The 20,176-nt window shown below is 44.0% G+C and overlaps 1 protein-coding gene across 4 annotated transcripts in view; it reads right to left on the bottom strand.

The window, feature by feature from the left end:
• LOC147727609 (prostaglandin reductase 1-like) overlaps positions 1-20,176 on the bottom strand; it is a 336,086-nt gene that overhangs the window by 180,534 nt on the left and 135,376 nt on the right. For all 4 annotated transcript variants that reach the window (XM_086961643.1, XM_086961644.1, XM_086961641.1 and 1 more), the window contains exon 4: positions 5,228-5,287. In XM_086961643.1, coding sequence (XP_086817769.1) covers positions 5,228-5,287 — 60 coding nt within the window. The remainder of the gene's footprint in view (positions 1-5,227; positions 5,288-20,176) is intronic.

Below are 20,176 nucleotides of genomic sequence, written 5' to 3'. Positions count from 1 at the left end.
CAGATATTTTTATTTAAAAATGTCTTTTTTGTGAATTTCCATAATACAGTACAGTCATTACAACTGACTTTACAGTCGACTGCAGTCTCAATTCCAACCACCAGGTGGTGCAACAGTACCAAATATTTGGACACATTTCTTAGTCCTTTTTCCCATAGAAGCACCGGCGTGGATCTTGGAGAGTCAAACTTCCCCAAAAAATATTGCATTTTGCTGAAAAAAGAAGTACCAAAATTGAAAGAGGATGGAAAAGAAATGACTAGTTTTTATAGTGGCGTCCAGTCAACCAATTTCCTTGATTCTTCCCCCTCCCTGGTCTCCAACAGACCCCTTGTTTCACTACTATTTCTCGGTGTCTGCCCAAAATTACATTCACAAATCGGAAGTGGCGGTACAATTACGCGTTCCGGTATGTCCGATGTTAGAGCACGGCTTGGTAGCTTGCACCGCAGGAACTCTAGCTCACTGAAGATGACGCTTTGCTGCCTTAATAATGTATCTCAAATACTGGAACAATGTGTGCTGCAGAAAATGCCGTGATATGTGAGTCGAATCCAAAGATGTGAAACCAACATCTTCCCAAAGCTGTCTGGAACGGTTCGCAAAATGAAACCATCACTGACGAATGGAAATCAAAGCATCTAGAGTGACGAGGAAGCCAACCAATCGTAGGTAATGGGTGGGCTCGAGGCCCTTTTTACATATTTTTAAAAGTACAGTAGATCTTGCAGCAATAGCGCATGTGCTGTCTTTGAGCGAGACCTAAAAAGGCCAGATCCCCTGGAGCAGGTCTACAGCATTTAGTAATGGGGGCCTTATTGGGGGCGCTAAACATGGTTTCCACCATGCCACTGTCATGGCGTCTGGCAGAACATCACCGAAGGGCAGAAAAGGTTCTTAAGTTGGTGGGTCTAGTTGTAAGATTTCCATAAGTTTGCTTTGTTTTCCACACCTGGAAACTGTAGTCCCCACACCGCTGTGGCTCTATGGACAACCACAGCTAAAGAGGCTTTCCTCAGTGATTGCTGCAATGGGGAACCCAGTTCCATCTCTGTTGAGGTACCAAGGATACTAGTGTTCAGAAGGTCTAAATATAGAGCAGAATTAGAATAGTGAGAGTTGGCATGTTACCAGCCTCTTCCTCCTCATCATCCTTGCCATGCAGAACATGTCAAGGCCTTGTAGCACATCTGAATCTGATGCAAACGACCTCAAGTTCATGGACATACTGGTGTTGAGGCAAAGGCCCAGCCGGAGATCCTTCCCACAATAAAAGTGGTGTCTGAGTGATCACATAATGAAGCACTGACCATGGTCTAGCCAAACACAGCTCTGTCTTCATGACGGACGGAGTCAGATTATGAATAAGGTTCCTGTTTTTCCGGATTTTTACAGATAAATACAGACAGAAAACAATGTGTTTTCTGTCTGCATTTACTTTTAGAAGTGGATAAATACAGAAAATTGGGCTTCTTTTAAGACACTCTGTGCTGCCTTTCATGAACTATATGCCAACAGCCGAGTAGATGGACAGCACGGGAAATAAAAAAAAGATGCAATTTCATTAAATAATGCCATGTGTCAACATACATTTGTGGCATAATTCTAATATTTACCAGTGGATGTTTTGTTATATAATATGTGGCAGCTGAAATAGCTAAAACAGACAGACATCAAACTATGTGTTCGCGTCTATCAGTTAAGTAAATATGGAAATGTAGTTTTACCACTTCATTTTTCCTCAAAACTCAAAATAAATATGGATAAATACAGATAAAGTGGGCAAATAATAAACATGGATAAATACAGGTGGAAATGCTAAAAAAATAAATACCATAAAACTGGGAGCCCTAATTATGAACCAGCACCTCTGGAGTCGTGGAACACCAATTCGACTGAAATCAGTGGCCCTTTGGCAAAGGAGTAGAGCACAACTGGGTTTAAGGGATCCGATCAGAGGCCTAAAAGGGATCAGGGAGAGCCGGGGCAGGTTCCCCCAGTGGAGGTCCTACTGCGGGTCCTGGAAGATCCATGGAGCCCAAAGGCACTCAAAATGGACCAAGGATTGTCTGAAATAGTTGCAGCATTGCCTCATTAAGGGCCTGTACCTACTGCGGAGTGGAATAGAGCGCAAGAAATTTGGAGGGCATCAACTTCAACTGCTGGATGGGGTCAGAGTAGGGATACAGGTGGGTAACTGGGCCCTTGGAGTGTCAACTGCACAGTCTTTTTCAGGAGCGGTAGCAATGGGAAGATGAAGTCAGTGCTTGTGTCAAGACTTGTCTTTCAACCTTAAATTGGGCCTTACCTTAGGATGGTGATCTGGACCGGGAAGGAGAACGTGGGGACTAAGAAATAGAGAAATAATGATTTTGCTAGATGCATCAGTGAGCTTTTATCACATGACTTCGAATTAGACTTAAATCTGAGAAACCCATGGGAGACACTGTGCAGGTCTTTAACATATATTTGCTTCCTGCAGGTACTGAATCGCTTTAAGACTGTGGTCTTTGAGGGAGACATACACTGTTAAGAAAAATGTTTTGGAGGCAGGGAAAGTGCTGACAAAAATTTGGGAATGGAGTTCCAGATTTGTGTCACTGGCTGTGGAAATAAAACAAACGGATGTCCAGCACACATGGGTGGTGCCTACATATGGCTTTGCACTATCAATTCAAGAGGCAGAATAAGGCTGATGTAGACATCTTTGGCACCACCTATCAGCTCAGAGGACCAATTGATGAAAACATATCCAGATCCAGTCCTGCGCCAAGGAATTAAAAAAGATGAGGAATTGGATGTGGCGATCACACATATAACCATATAGTAATATCACTTAAGAAACCATATTCCCACCAAATTACATAATTGAGACATTCGTAATATTATATTGTTTCTAAATGTCAATAGCCCATAGTTGTGCCATTGAGTACTTATAAGTATTACCATCAATTTGCTCAAGATGTTACAACTTTGGATCTGGCCATTCTTTCATAATTCCTACACAGCAATCAGCAACATTCACTTCATGGTGCATGGCCTCAGTAAAGAATTGTTTGCACTCCACCTAAATACTTATTTGACTTACATTTCCAGACCACATTTGATGAAACTTATGCACAACCTAGACTAGAGCATCAACACACTATATCTCCCTGAAGTAACAGAGAGGAGCAAACAAAACATTTCTTTTATAGCAGGATCATACACATGGAGTGAGATTGAGTTTGGGGTCTGGAACACACCACATTCAAAGCAACAGGATTGATGGAGAAAGGTGGCTGATGACAAGCCATTGGACTAGACCTAAACAGCACATTCTGTAACTTTGTGCATTTTTGCCATAAATAAATGTTTGCTCAGACGAAGGTAAAACATCATATGATTTGGGTTCTCACCCCAGAAAGTGTACCCCTTCGTAAACTGAGTTTAGGCAGAATTTTTCATTATTGGTTGCATCAATGTGACAAATTCTGTGGCACAATTTCCTCTGTTATATTGTGGTGCTGAAAATATCTAAATAAGTCTTATTTTAGACTGCCAGCGTGGTAAAGGAATAATCTTACTATTAGCAAGGAAGAATTTCCACAATGAAAGAAAAAGCAGTTTCTGACTGTCAAATTTCTTACTCTACATCAAGATCTTAGGCTTGTTTAATGCACTTTGATATCCTTGTGAAAAGGTCTGTGCTATGGCGATACGTTAATGAACTATGTCAGTGAACCTGGGAAAGATCTAAAATGACTACACATATAGACAATGAAACATTTGTTTCTGCAAATCGTTTAGCGTACTCTGAGTTTTAAGACTTTGGGGCTAATTAGGAGTATTGCAGTCCTCAGGACCGCCTTATTTGTGGTGGTGGTCTGACCACTGCCACCACTACGGGACCACTCCCAGTATTTTGAGTGTGGCTGTCAGACCGCCACAGGACCGCTGATCGGCTGGGATCAAGGATCCCACACTGGTGGGGTGTAGACAGGGAAAGTAATATGCTGGCAGTGCTGATGCCGGCAACGCCGAGCATAATAATACTTGCCTCTCCACTGCCCTTTTCATGGCGGGGAGCCTACCATGAATGGGGCAGCAGAGATGCAGGTAAGGGGGCTCCTGACAGGGTCCCTGGCCGAATCTGGACATGGGTGTGTGTGCACACGTTGTGCCCCCCCCTACACCCTGCACCATTGTTCCTGCACGGTGTGGCATTCAGAACATGGTGCATGCTACACCGTGCAGGAATGTGCAGTCGGTGCTTTCATGACAGTGGTCTGCATGTTAGGCTCCCATGAGCCCAACAAACCACCAACGTGAGACTGCTGCAGCACTGCTCGCCGCAGGCTTGGCATTCCTCCTGCTGGGCGCAGCAGTGGCAGTCCTACAGGAGGACCGCCAAAGTATTAATAAGGTGCTTAGCATCACATTGAACCTTTAATGCGTTTTAAATGAACACTAAGTGCCCAATTCAAAAAGGTAATCTTAGACTTAAGTGTAAGCTTACTACTTTTTTGGTATTCAATGTACTAGTAGTAAAGCTCCTACTAGTGGAATTGCTAGTAGTAAAGTTTTTAGTAGTTACTTACGTTTGTGAATACCAAAGTAATAAACTTAGATTTAAGTCTAAATTTACTACTTAAGTGTAATTTTACTACTTTTTGGTATTCAAAAAGGTATTTTACTACTTGTAACTATACTACTACTAAAGTTACTACTAGTAAAATTACTAGTAGTAAAGTGACTAGTAGTAACTTACCTGTTTGAATACCAAAAAGTAGTAAACGTAGACTTAAATCTATGTTTATGTTTGAGAATTGGCCCCAGAATGTTTGTGCTATAGGAGATACTACAATACCTTTAGCATACAGCTCAATGTGTTTACATATTTTAACACAATAGCAAAGGGAATTCCACAAATAATGCGACACAGAAAAAGGTCTGAAAGTAATCATGTCAGAACATTTTAAAATTGTATTCCTGTTGAACATGCTGTGACAATTTGCATGGAATGATGATATATTTATTTAATTTCCATATCTATGACTTCTAGTGGCTACTTAGGTAATTTGTTGTTCAGCCTAGGCACAATTTGCATACTGACTTCTTGAAAAAGTACAAAAAATAGACTTTTTGGATGTATTATTGGTGGACAAATGTATCTCGCAGTGAAGGTTCTATGCTTACACCGGACAGTCTTGTACCTACTGTTACTGTTCAATAAATTAGGAATTACCTGGCAACTTGAGTGCCCATCATGATGTCCCCCTCCTTCAAGGCACGCCGACTGTAAGGCCTGGGAAGGAAATTCACAAATATCATGGCAAAATATACATATTCTTCAGCCTGTACACAGATATTAATGACTCCTGGGTTACACCTTAAGAACAAATGTACAGTACCAGATTTGTGTTAAATCAGAAAGAGCTAAAACAGTTTGAAAACTTGAATTGATTATACTCTATAATCACACAAAAGATTATCACAATTTTTAGGATCCAATGACATCCATTAAACACAATCGTCACACACAGATTCGAAGTGGCCATGTGCTCTCTTCTACAGGAAAGTTAAAGTGACATCCATGATTCCATGCCGACTTTAAAATCATTGTTTTCGTTAGCTTACCAATAATTGATGAAGTTAGATTTTCAAAAAAAATTCTAATTTTACAGTATTCACAGATAATTACAGTGCAAAGTCACAAACTAATATTGTAAATCCTCCCATCAAAAATAATAAATCCAGCATTTAGATTGTGAAACGTTTGTGTAATATCTAAAACATATCCCATAGCAGTTTAAATATTCTCAAAGTCGTGCAAAACGAACTAGTTTAGACATTGGGACGTCAAGTGCAGGGCACTCCCAAACAATATCAACAATTGATTTCCTACAATTCTGTCTGCAAGGTACAGCAGAGGGAAAGAAAGAGAGGATGCTTATGAGGACTGTGAAGATGAAGATAGGGATGGATGGAAAAGTTTACAGCAGGAATGGGAAGGAGTGAAAGTGATGAGATGGATGGAGAATGGATGGATGAGGGGGATGGGCTTGTTTATTGGTAATTAAAGTCATTGGAGTTGAATTTGTTATCTTAATAAAGCTGAGAGTATTTGATAACCTTGTCCTAATAAATGGCCTTTTACGCTTCAAACCAGCTTGGAGTGTAGTTACTGCATGAAGTATGAAGCGCGCACGTCACTGTGCATCGTTCACATACAGCATGCGCGTTACCACTCTAACGAGCGGCATTTAGCACCTCTTCACAGTTTATAGCAACAATATGCCATTATTAAATTAATGTTATTAATTTTGTTTTCGCAATTAAGCGTTTGTCTTTTGTTGTCCCATAAGCTACAATGGTTTCAAAACTCATTTTAGATATGACCGATGCCACGTCTCTGAATGTTAATAATACTTACAGCCACTGTTCCCACTAACCTGCGCGCCTGCGCTCGCGCGCATTGAAGGCACCCCAAGCGCGCAGTGCTTATTATTTAGCGCGCACATTCTGAGACTGTTCGCGCCGCCGCTATTAACGTGCGAGCGGCGCGAAAACCCGTAATTTGCTGTTCACTTTCACGTGCAAATGGCCCTAGCACTTGCACGATTCCTTTCCTGTCAGTGCGCCGCTGCGGGGCTGATTGAGGGCCATTGAGTTAGTATTCATTTTAATTGCAGCGCACACGGAATGCAATTAATATGAATACTACCTCAATGGCCCTCAATCAGCCCCGCATCTGTGCACTGTTAAGAAAAGAAAAACTGAGTTTCAAACACGACGTGTGCTTTAGCACACGCGGTGTTTGACACTCAGTTTTTCTTTTCTTAACAGTGCACAGATGCGGGGCTGATTGAGGGCCATTGAGGTAGTATTCATATTAATTGCATTCCGTGTGCGCTGCAATTAAAATGAATACAGACGCTGAAGAGAAAGGGAAGAGGCGCCTGTCAGACAGAGGTTTGGAGAGGAAGAGGGCGGCGGATCCGAGCAGGGGAAGAGAGGCCGGAGCGGGAGGGGCATACCTGCCAAGGTTTAAGATTCCCATGTGTGACAGTTTCATAATTTCAGTGCGATTATAAGTAACATTTCAAGGACTATGACTGACAATTTATCGTGAGGAAAATCAAGCAATGAAGACACAGGAAACATTAAAATATTAGAAATTACAAAGGAGAGTGAGGCTGTGGCACGCACAGATAACAGGCTGTATTTCATTATGTAGGAGTTTCAATCCCAATAAACATCATTACCCGAGCTGGGTGGCCGACCCCAATCGGTGAGCGGTGCCCCTACCTGCCCAGCAGCAGGCACCAGATCACATCAGCTGCTGCAGGCAGCCTGAAACTGAGCTACAGGCGCTTCTGGCAGTGACCTCCAGCTCAGCTCTGGAGTTGCTGTTGGATCCGGGCCGAAACTGCAGGCAAAGATGATGGTAAGGGACCCAGCACCAGCACAAGGACCACAGATTCCAGACCCTGCCCTCTCAGTACATTTGTGTTAACAATGACAAAAACTCAGGGCTGGCAACTAGTAAAACACGGTCTACTTACGGATCTTTAGTCAGATTGGCCCGTCAGCGAGTCACACTGCAACAATGCAGCTGTGTACTCAGGCCGCAAGCCGCACACCCTGCGGAAATCTGCCTTGGTCTTAGACTTTGGTCTAGGTTGCTGGCTGTCCTTGGCCGGCTCGGAAATTATAATTGAATGCCGCTGACCGTAAATAAAGAAGAGCACCGGTGGACAGGCTGGTCATATGGAAACAGTAGCATTGTAGACCGAGCTGCAGCATGATTCTGGACGGCCTAAGTTCCTCGCAACCAAACTACCCGCTCTGGCAGTGTCAGCCAGCAGGACGTGACGTACTACCGCTGCCCCTCGGTAAAAGCTATAGGAATGCATAGTTTTAGGAATACAGAGGAGGCCTTTTGAGAGCATGCAATCAGAAGATGTTAAATTCTAAAAATAATTATGCCATTTGCATATGGGATTTCGCATTGCACTGTAGTATTTGTATAGCACGTAGTCCCCCTCACTCCCCCAATGTGGGGTACCCAAGTGCCTACTTACATAGACTGCGTGCTACTCTTGTCTAAGTCATACACTTGGAGTCATACCAATATCAGAAACCTCATTTCCAATATATTAAATCAAGACTCTGTACATTAGCCTAGGAGCTGTTTTTTTTGGCTGTACTGTTGTTTGGAGGCTTTTGCTACCAGCCTTTGCCAAACACAGATTGCCAGCCTTTGTCGTGGGCCCCTCCTTCCCATAAAAATCAGCAAAACATAGGGTCTGGGCCTCTCTCTGATGTCACGTGAGTGACCCGGCCCAAGAGGGAACCGATGTCAGAGAGGCCCTACAACATGAAACATGCAGTTAGATACCTCACACGGCGCTGGTCCGGCCATCTATTACACCTTCTGAGCATTACTACCAGCTAGCACCTGATCGCGCGGTGCGAGACACAGGCTGGTAAATTTAACATGTTTCAGCTGCAGATGGGAGTCCGATTGTGGTGGTTATGCCTCTCCATTGCCATTGGCGGCAGCGATACAGACTCTGCCAAGGCCACCCAGGAGGCTGCAGGCACTGGCAAGATCAGGGCACGAACCACTGTGGGCCACTGGAATAGGAGTTTACCGCCCGGTGGCCCCAGCCCGCCTCCAGTGTTTTTAAGGATGGACAGCGAGTTCCCCCACTCACAGGTAGCCATAGCCACGCCGCGATCACTGAGACAGAAGCCATATCACACACTGTGCAAATAGTGGAACACCTTCCAGTACCCAAATGCCCGTGTTATCTTTCTTATTAGCATACCAGCTTGAATACACACCTCCCGCCCAGCATCCAATGAGCACCAGACAACTGGCAAATGCCTGAAGAAAAAGTCAACACATAAATAAAAGGCATTGTCATTTACAATACCAGTAGCTCAAACTCGTCGTAAATGTGTGACCTATTGCACTGCAAATTCTTGTTTTATAATGTTTTTCCCATCCTGCTGGAGTCTTGCTGGAGTCAATGCGGCCTCTGTACTCCTGTGGGCCAGAAAATTTTTCAGAATTTGGCCCCAGGGGGGTCTCTCTGATATAAAATACTGTATGTAATATCTGTTTTAATATTCAGAAATTTGCACACGTACAAGAAATAATACTTTTAGAATGTCAGAGTTTTCTTTATGTGAAAGAAAGAGTATGCTGATATCTTGGAATAGCTGTGATGATGGGGCACGGAGGGCCTGGAACAATGTAGCCATGCATCACCCCGAAGGTAATAAAATGCTCACTGCCCACATCCACGTGCATTTGGAGTTTCTATGATTGTATAATATTGCTTGCTATTTCCATTCCTTATAAATGAGGCGTGGTATATAAAGGGCTATACAAAAACACATTATTGTTCCTGCTATTATTATTAGCACACCAGAAGAGGTTGGGCATCACAGAGAATTGTGGGACAGGTGACAATGAGACAGAAGCCAGGGCGGAGGCAGGCCGATTAGGGAATAAGTGCCAAAAAGAGAACCGAGGGTGGAGGGTGAAGGTGGGATGAAGAGGAACTGCGCCGTTGTCGGTAGTAGCTGAGCTCTGGTGGCATGGTGCCACCCCTCCCACAGTATGCCTCACAGCAGCTGGCAGGCCATAGATATCCACCAACACCAGCTCCTTGTGATCGGACCAGTGACACTGTAACTCCTCTCTTGGCCTTCACTTCATGCACCACCCACCGCCCTAGCCAACCACAGGCTGGGATTTCTCATCCCTGCTTTGGCGACAGTTGTTGTTTCAAAGGAGGCGACAACGGAGAGAAACCGCAGCTATACCGAATGTGCATGAGCAACATTTCAGCGCCGGTGCACGGTCAGAAATCAAGGGACCCAGAAAGACGTAACCACACCGACGTATAAAAGCAGCGGAGCAACAGCCGGGCAAAATGATAGCTGCCTCGAAAGAAAACCAAAGTGTGAACGCACTTCTAGATGACATAGCCTCATTCCATAACCATGGTTAATGTCACTCAGCGGATTTAAACAAGCATAAGCCTCTGTGTATCCAAATTGCAAATCTGCCTTAAGACCCTTAATGTGGCGCCGTGGGTGTTGAAAAGCACAGTATTTTCAACAAAAGTTTGGAGGGATATTTGGCGCTGCACACACGCGCAGTCTGGTTTCTGGCGCACATAGCCATGGCTGCAGCGCACAGAGACCCTAAACTACCGCACACAGAGGAACAAAAATTAGAGGGAACATTGCTTACAGCAGAGGGCTTCAGAAAACAAACGACAACACACATAAAATATGCAATCCAAGGAAATGCAACCGAGATGAAAAATCACAGCACCCACAATTTCTAAGAATCCTGACACAAGTGGCGCTGAATTAATAATTATGTTAAAGTCCACCAATGATGTCTGGAAAGTAAAGAGGGCTTTCGTTTGATCAGATATTATATGTGACTCCAGGGCAGGCTGTGATGAATAGTAATATTATTTCTGTCACATTTATTATTACCCCATTATATTGTATTATTGGTATATTATTATAGTAAGTGATTCAATGCATGCATTGTTTCACAAGAAGCTCGAGACCGGAGCAGCAGAAAGAGTACCTAAATGAGATCCATTCCAAGCAGTACAATGCCCTGTTCCAGCTGATCCTCACAGGGGACTTTGGTGTGTCTGCTTTGAGGATTCACCACCAACAAGTTCACTCATCGCACATCTACATGGAGCTGTGGTCGTTTCGCTTTCCATGAGTAGTTTCATGTCCTATGCTGCTGTGTGCACTGTGCGTTCAGTGAGCTGTCGACATCTGAATCAGTGTTTTCTCACTCGCCCTCTAGTTCAAGCCCTCTAATGTCCCTCTGCAGCCCCCGTTCTTCCTAACCAATGAGTGGGGGACTTTACTATCGCTGTTTTGCTTCTTTATTTCTTTTTTGGATTTAGTGAACCTAGTGTGCAAAACTTGTTAATAGGAGAAAAATCTTAATTTACATAAAGCACAGGACGGTTAATCAATCTTAAAACTTGAAATTAGTTCACCAATTACAAAGTCAGCTGCTTTACATGTCACATTACTCCACTGCAAACAAAAACATGAGTTAAAACATTATCATTTACAATGCCAATAACTCTAGCTTTCGCAAATGCAAAACCGATTGCATTGCAAATGCTTGTTTATTGTGGAAAAAAATTAATAGTATTAATTATGATGCACTATAAAAATGAGGACAACTAAAGAAAGGAGTAGTGTATTTATTTTGGATGCACTGTAAAAAATTACGACAAAATCAAAGTGGTGGTTTGGGTAAAATTCAGATCATTGTTTTCACTGTGCCACCTTTACCTCTAGATTTGGTCTGTGAAACCATGTTTTTAAAACTGCACCATCAGGATTCAAGCAAGCCGGGCCGAAGACGGCTGAAATGCCAGAAACCGGTCCCCGGTAGCTTGTCTCCTTTCTGGTGAAGAATTGGCTTGGTAGTTTAGTCTGCCCTGTTCCCATGATGCACTGGGCCAGGGACAGACTGATTTGCATATAGCCAGGTTCTGAGCTGGGATGGTGCAGTGAGATAAATAACGGTGATGGATCAAGCCCTGATCTTTGGACTGGGTTAGAGTGGTCTGCTTAATTCAGACACTCTGTTCATCACCACCCCCCTTTTCTGAATTGTTTTTTTTATAAAGCAGCATACGAAGACTGCCATGGGTACCAGTTGTCTGTGTGAACAAATGGACCAGATGCTCTCTGTACTGCCCAGCAGCCCAAACCCCAGCCATGTTTATTGTCAGGCAGTAGCGGCTTTAGGGTGGTGCAACTGGTGCAAAACTCAGGTTGGATGGAGCGGCACCTATTGCTCTCTGACCCTCCTGTATCTGTATTGTCTTTTATATGTGTGTGTTACTTGCACGTGTGGTGGTTTGCAGACCAGCATCTCACACCCCATTACCTGCACCTGCACAGCCAGATACCAAAGTCACCCTCTTGCTCTGCCCTGCACAGCAGATATCTCTGGCTCTCCCAAGTTAGGTGTGTATTTCTAGAGGGGGAGGGGGGTTTGCAAAAGTGAGGAGATGAGTCTTGTGTGCTTTCTAAGGAGAGCTCAACATGTCTGTGAGTGTTATCTGGCCCCGGATTGGTGCGCGTCAAGAGGGGAGGATGGCATGGTAGACCTATGGGGAGGGGCCATCAGAGATATTGGAGAGGGGATGGTATGAGGATTACATGGTTCTTGAAGGGCTGTAAGAGCTGTTTGTGTTTTTAAAATGTCAGTAATTAAGGTTCTCAGATTTCTTCTCATCACCGACGAAGGTGTGCTGTACTCCCGGCTTCAGACTAAGCATTTGGGAAATTCTGGCACTAGTAGGGATGTATGTCGTTATTACGCATGCTTTTACAACGCATGCCTTTCACACGCAACTTTTACAATGCAAGTCGGTATAACGACTTGCGTTGGGGGGCGCTGGATAGTGAATAGTTTAATTTACTATTCCAACTCCAGTCCCCGTGGATAGTAGGGAAGGTTTTGGATAGTAAATTAAACCATTCCCTATCCTACAGCGCCCCCCAGCGCAAGTCGTTGTAACGACTCGCGTTGTAAAAGTTGCGTGGTAAAGGTAGTGCGTGGTAAAAGTTGCGTTGGTAAACGCTGTTCCCCCACTAGTAGTTCAGGGGTCGTTCAGTTCATACAAGTGAACAAACACATGAAAACTTTCATTTGTGAAAGAAAAGTCCATTGCATCATCTGGTAGCTTAAGAGGTAAAAGGGGGAATTGCCCTGATAATGGCTGTTGAAGCAGTGGACAGGAGCTCAAACGCAGCCGCTAGAGGGGTGCACATGCTTTGAGAATGGTGTATTGCAAAGGAGGCTGTTGTAGATTATTGCACATAGAACTGAGAAGAATGAATGGTTGCTTGGGTTTCAAAAAGGCTGAAGGGGTGCATACATGGCTGTGAGAAGGAATGTAGGGGGTGCCTTGCTGGGGATCAGTGCAAGAAGAGTTCATGGTTGTGGGAAGGGTTATAATAGCAATGCATGCATTACTGGAAGGCTGTACGAAGGGTGCCAAATGGGAATACTTGACCAGGAGGGCATGTAAGAGGTCAGGTGCACTGATAAGAGGGCTATGAGACTGCTCCAGTACCTGGATACCCTACCAGGTGATTAGCTACACTAGACAAACCAACATAACAAAACATAACTGATACACATGCTAAAGGGGATAGTGTACTGTAATTTTCATTAAAATAAATTGTAGTAAATGTGTTCTGTACCATTCACCATTTGAATCTATTTTTTCGAAATGCACGTGCGGGGACCCGCTGCTTTCTCTTTCACTTTAGGCTTGTTTGCAACGCACGCTCGCTCACGCATTTTATTTAGGTCTGAAATTTACGCCTCACCAATTTTAAAATCCACCAGCCATCACTGCTAAATTTAAAACAGACAATCTGAAGCGTAATAGATCATGAACCATTTGCTTGTCTCTTCTAGGGCCAAACAAACTCACTATACCAATCAAATTTTAAAATATAAATACAGATTGTGGTAGTGCTCAAATAAAACAGCACAGAGCGTTTCATGTGTGTTTCCCTTCATTAATGCTGCCTTCGGTAAGCCCCATAGCATTATGGGATATTTAGTCACTGCATCTTTAATTTCAGTTTCAGTATTCAGTTAACAGTAAAATGCTAACCAGTTTTCGGTGAGGTAACCCTTCATTTATAGAGCTCAATTCATGATGAAAACATCATGTCAGGAAAATACCGTTGTGAATTAGCTTCCATTAAAGATATTCAAAGGATGTTACCCTGGTTAGGTGGTACTGCCTTTTAATGCAAGAGATTATTAGGTATAGGTAAGAGTGGCAGTTTGTTGCAATAAACCTTTACCTATTTCATAAAAGCAAATATGTTGACATAGCAAGCAAGTCTCTCACTTGTATTGTAGTGTGGCATTGCTGCAACGTTTCCTACTTCTTGTCGAGACCCCAAAGTGCTCTACCTCTCCCCAAGTTAAGTCATTTAACACAATTATTGAAGGCTTCTTGACACTTCCAAAAGCCGTGAGGTGAACGGCCAGCTAGGACAGCAGACAGCTTGCCATTCCAGCGCTCCAGCGCCATTAACAACGCCGTGAGGGAAACGGCCAGCGCTAGCAGCGCTCAGGGCCATAGCGCTCCAGCGACCACCGAGACTACAACACCCAGGTGCCCCGGCGGCGGAAGTGACGCCGCACGAGCGCCCGGAGGCGCTTGAAAGAACGGAACGCCCCTCGCCCCCGCGAGTCGCGCGCGGGAGCGCCCGGGGCTAAGCCCGGGCAAAGGGTGGGCCCTCTACAGCCCTCATCGGCAGGAGGAGGCAGGGGCAGGGCCCGACCCCCTGTGCCATCAGAGACACGCCTACAAGTAAGACTCTGCTGTTGTCCCTGTGTTAATTGTCAATAGCATATTATACATAGATTATGTCTAAAAAGAAACCTGCTGCTTTGCCCGCAAATACTATGGACAACTATGTTGTGCAAACTGTCAAGAAAAGTAACGAACAGAGGAGGGAATCACTTGGGCTAAGTCAGTCACCAGACTTGTGCAGACTAAGCCCTACCTTACCACTGTCTACCGATGATAGCCCTTTCGTGTTGGTGGAAGCCAGGGTCTCACCAACTGTACCACCTACCATTGATTCTAACAGCCAGCTATCGGTCATGTTACCATCTCCCGTTATTCTGGACGGAGACTCAGAAAATGTTATAGATTCAGACCCAGAAATTGAAACTGGTCCTCTGGAGGATGACTTACCACCGACTGAGTACACACCCCGGCCTGTGCGCACCTGTGTGAAGAATCAGCGGAAGCAGGGCGGCCCTAGGCCAAGAGTGAAAAGGAAAAGAACATTATCCCCAGGTCCTTCGAGAGCTCCGCAAAAGACTGTTGGGGAAGGGTCTATAAGAAATAGAGGAGAAGATGAATTGTTGAGTAAACTGCTCGAGGTTGTAGAGGGTAAACTTATTGAAATTGTAAAACCTCTGATCTCCAAAATCGATAAATTGCAGGCTGAAGTGAAAAGACTTGGAGGCGTGCAAACTAAACTGACGGAGGAAATAGGCAACCTTAATACTTTATTAACAACGAGAAGTAGTACCGAAGGGATTAACCTAGTGGGAGAAGGGACATCTGGTGTGCTGACTAATCCAGTACACATGCCGCCCCCGAAAGTTAATCAACCTGTAACAACAGCAGAAGGGCGTCCGTTAACAGTAAATTTACCGCAAGCACAAGTTCACGGTACAGACCCACTGCAGTTTATCGAGGAAGCCTCACCCGTTGTACTGGTGCTAGCTAATGTACCCCTTCTGGATGACGGTATCACCGAGTCATCTAGCTCTCTGAGTAGTAAGGCCCTTCATTGGCTCTCAGGTAACATGAGGTTAGCACCTGGAGGGTTACAGCAACTGGCGCATGATATTAAAACAGTTAAACGTGTCCCTTGGATAGGGAACCGCCCCAAAAGATTTAAAGGGGATTGTGTGGCGGTAACTTTTGCACACCCCGATGTACTTCCAAATATCTTAACACATATTCTCCCGCCTCAGCGTAGAAGAGGTACGGTGGTTCCCCTAACATTAAAATTCTTTTATGGGGAACAGCATAATGTAACCCTGCCAAAAACGCCAGCACTAGGATGGGACAATAACTTAAATATGCATAACCGCTGGGCTACTCCTCTAGTACCAAGCCTGCTATTACATAACAGATTTGATGCCCTGTCTGGTCTTAATAACTGCGATTGACAAGAGGTTAGTCATGAGATTGCCGAAGTGTACGCAGGAGCAGACTTAAATCATTCCCCAAATTCTATAGATGGTATATTGCCTAAATCTGTGGGTACTTTTTGTAATACCGTTATGGGGACATCAACAACTTGCCACATTGCTAGTTGGAATATAGCAGGACTAGTTTCCAAATTTGAAGTATTAGGGTGGCTAGAACTTATTAGAACATTTGATATCCTCTGTCTACAAGAGACCTGGTGTTTAAATTTTAAGGGCCTTGATGGTTTTGTAGCATATGAACTACCAGCAGTAGCAACTACCTCTGGGAGGGCCAAAGGTGGTTTGCTGACTCTGATTTCTGTGAAAATGCGAATTAGGGTGAAGGAGCATATCACCGTGGGCAATAACTCCCAACTGCTGTGGTTAGCTGATGAGGCAGACAAAAATATCTTGTTAATAAATATGTATAATAATGTTTTTGATGCTAGTAGATATCTGGTTATCTCAGAATTAGACGTCGCAATCAAACAACTGATGAAAGCTTCTAATACAGTTTTTGAGTTCATATACGTTGGAGATTTTAAAATTTCTGTTTGCCCACTCTCTAATCAAAAGTTGTGTGGCACATTGAACCGTGTTGGAGAGCCAGCCACACATTTCCAACACAATATATATGGAGAAACCCTGAACTCTTTCCTATTGGCCCTTGATATGGAGATCATAGAGATTGAGCAGGACGATAAGGGTGATAGCCTGCCAACTTTTGTGGGGAGAGGGGCGAACACTGTAATTGATTTTATCTGCATGTCTTCCGAACTAGCTATTTTTAGTTCTGGTGTCAAGGTTGTAGACCACATGGTTAGTGATCATAACTGTCTTGTTATTGAAACTAGGTTTTGGGAAGCTTGCATAACACCAGATAGTAGCCCTATCACAAACATTGAGGTACATAGGCCGAATGGATTCAGAATAAGGTGGACCGGGGATAAGGCTGAAGTAACCTCAAATTGCATTATCTCAGGCTGCTTAAATGACATCACATCAATAATTGATGAGAATTCAAATATGGAGGCCTGTATTTTTCACTTTTCAAAAATCAATGTTTTTATCAGTGATAAGTTTACCAGGGTTGCTGGAAATTCTAATAACAAAGCAAGGGGATGGTTCAATAATGCATGTACTGTGGCACTGAAGACTCTAAAAAATGCATTAACCATTAAACCTAGAGATAAAACAGTTATATCTAAACTCAGATTTGACTATAATTCAGCTCTTAAGCAAAGGAAAGCTGAACTACGTGAGGAAGCTTGGGAACGTTTTGATCAAGCGGCTGTCTCGAATAACTGTACTCTTTTTTGGGCAGCAGTTAACAGTCCCTTTTTAAAAGATGACAAACTCCCAGTGTTGACCTCAAACGTAGGTAAGGAATCATGGGAACAGCATTTTTCTGGCATTTTTAATCCTAAAACGGTATTGCTGCCGATAAATTGCTCTTGGCCAGTACTTAGCCTGGATATCACCTTACAGGAGGTCCTAAGTAGTATCAGGGCCAGTAAGGGCGGAAAGGCCCAGGGACCCGATGGTGTCCCAGTTGACGTATACAAATTTGCACCGGACATTTGGGGGCCAGTACTGGTCAAAGTTTTTAACGCCGCTGTTCACTGTACTATCCCGTGCACTTGGTCTGAATCAATAATAGTTCCGATTCACAAGAAAGGGGACCGAGGAAACGCCAAAAACTACCGGCCAATCTCATTGCTGGATTCGTCCGTCAAGATTATGAGCCGTGTACTCCTCGTCCGATTAGAAGAGTGGGCAGAGTCTAATCAGATAATGACAGACTGCCAATACGGGTTTAGGAAAGGAAGAGGTTGCATTGAACAAAGTCTAAACCTGGAACTCCTGATTGGGAAATATACCCGAGCAAAAAATGGGTCACTCTACCTTTGCTTCGCTGACCTGAGCAGCGCTTTTGACCTGGTGGACCACGCCATACTATGGACTACCCTGCTAGAAATGGGAGCACCTAGGGAAATTATATATTTTCTGGCCCGCCTGTACGAGAGACTCAGCTCGAGTGTCCGGTATGGGCCTTCGGGCGAATGTACAGATAAATTCTGGGTCAGGAGAGGTATTAGACAAGGGTGCGTTTTGGCACCCCTGCTTTTCACTCTATTTATTAATGAAGTAGACTCGATCCTTAAGAAGGCACCAGCGGACGCTCCTAGAGTAAACGCAAGTACAATCCCCGTGTTACTCTATGCAGACGACGCTGTGTTGCTCTCTAGGACTCCCCGGGGTCTACAGCTCTTGATGGACAAATTTGTGGCCTTTATAGAAAAAAGAAAGCTGGTCATTAATAAGAGCAAGACATATGTGATGGAGTGTGGAGCTAGTAATGTCAAAACTAAAAAGCCCTATAGGTATCACATTGATGGCCAAGTGGTGCAGTGTGTGGAAAACTTCTGCTACCTGGGGGTTACCTTTTCCAAAAGCGGCCGCTGGGATGTCGAGCACAAGGTGGTGCGCGACAAAATGATCAGGAGTGCCAATGGAATATTTGCTTTTGCAAGTAAACTAGGTAGTAGAAGGCCTAAGGTAATGCTTAAGATCTTTGAAGCCAGGTGTCTCTCGGCTGCTCTCTACGGAGCGGGGGTTTGGGGGGTATCCAGGGTAGAACCCTTACAGGTAGAAGAGAACACATTTCTGAAAAAATTATTGTGCCTCCCGACATCCACTGCCAATAGTCTGGTTCACAAAGAATTAGGACTACAACATCTAAATGATCTGTTATTGTTGAGACCTTTGATGTTATGGCGTTCGGTCTGGATGAAAGACGAAACCTCATTTAATAGGGCTATTATTGAGGATTGTCTACGTCTAGACTATTTTCTCAAAATCCCATGGATTAAATACATAACTGAATCCTTTTCTAATGTGTTTGGATTAAACGTTACATTAGATCACTGTTCTGCCTCGGATTTCTCTAAAGAGAGTCTGAAATTAACTTTTTTAAATTATTGTGCAGAAAGACGAGCCACGGATGATCTTAAACTTTCCACCTGTATACGTTATAACCAACTGAACGAATTTGAGGGCCTACACCCCTACCTCCCCCAGGTGACCAAAGGGCAACATCGGTTTGTCCTCACCAGGATGAGGATGGGTACGGTCCACTTATTGGTTGCATTTCCTGAGATTAAGATGCGCCCTATAGGTCCATGTCGGTGCGACAATTTTTCAGAACAAAGCACAGAGCACTTTCTACTTGTATGCAACCTCTACGGTGAATATCGCAAATTCTTTTTAAAACCTTTATTTATTAAATTTGGAGCAAGAAGTATTAAAGCGGCAATGAAGTTACTTTTTAATTTGCAACACCCTGACATCTGTTTTTATACGGCTAGTTATATACTCAGGGCCATCAGCTCTAGGAAAAGCATGATTTTTTAAGTTATCAATTTTAAAGTAATTTATTTATTGGAAACCTTTTAAAAAGAGCATTATTTGACACGTCATATGTATTTTACTGTATTCTTAGCGGATTGTGATTGTTATGTGTATATTTTTTCTTTTAACATGTATTGTATGTATGTACTTTTATGGACATGATTTACATGTTTCCGAATAAAGTTTTTGACTTGACTTGAAGGCTTCTTGATGCTTCAATGGTTGGTCAGAGACTTTCATTTTGCGTTCTTTTTCTGTGCTGCTTTGGGTGAATAAGGACCCACAGACATGCACTCGTAGGCCATTTAGGCCTGTTAGTAATTTAACTCCCAGAAAACAGTATTGGTTAGACAGTTGTGCCTGAGGCTATTGTGAATGAGGCTGTTGTGATGATATGTCCAGCAAAAATACTTATAAAGGGAATATGTTTGAAAGGGAAGGCAAACGTCATGCTAAACTGGCACGGGTCAGCCCACACTCCACACACATTTCTGACAGGTGGTGTTGCCATCTTCACTTGAAGCACAATGCCATAAGAACCTCTGGTTTTCCAAAAAATGAGATCTCTGGAGACTTCTGGATACACCCGGCTATCAGCCGCGACCCGAACAGGTAACAGCTGTTGGGCAGTGTGGAATTGGGGGAGGGGATTTGGACGTTGCGCTCTTACCTGCTCGGGCCGCGGCTGCCTGCTAGGAATGGTACTGCCAAGGGGCGGCTCTAGGCTCATGGTGGCCCTGTGCAGGGAGCGTAGGTAGGGGGCCCTGGAAGAGGGGGTCCTGGCGAGGTGGAGCGCGGAGGCCAGTGAAGAGGGGGGGGTCAGGGTGTTTGAAAGTGGAACAGAGCCGGAGCCCGCCAAATCCCTGCCAGGGGCCGCCATGCAAATATGTATTATATTAAGGATATATATTGGCATTGTTGCCCCTGGGGTTTGGTGGTCCTGTACAGGTGCACAGC

Source organism: Lissotriton vulgaris, chromosome 3_1 (genome assembly GCF_964263255.1).
Source record: "Lissotriton vulgaris chromosome 3_1, aLisVul1.2, whole genome shotgun sequence".
Classification (NCBI taxonomy): Eukaryota; Metazoa; Chordata; class Amphibia; order Caudata; family Salamandridae; genus Lissotriton; species Lissotriton vulgaris.
The sequence above is the reverse complement of the archived record's forward strand: the minus strand, read 5'-3'. Positions and strand labels throughout refer to the sequence as shown.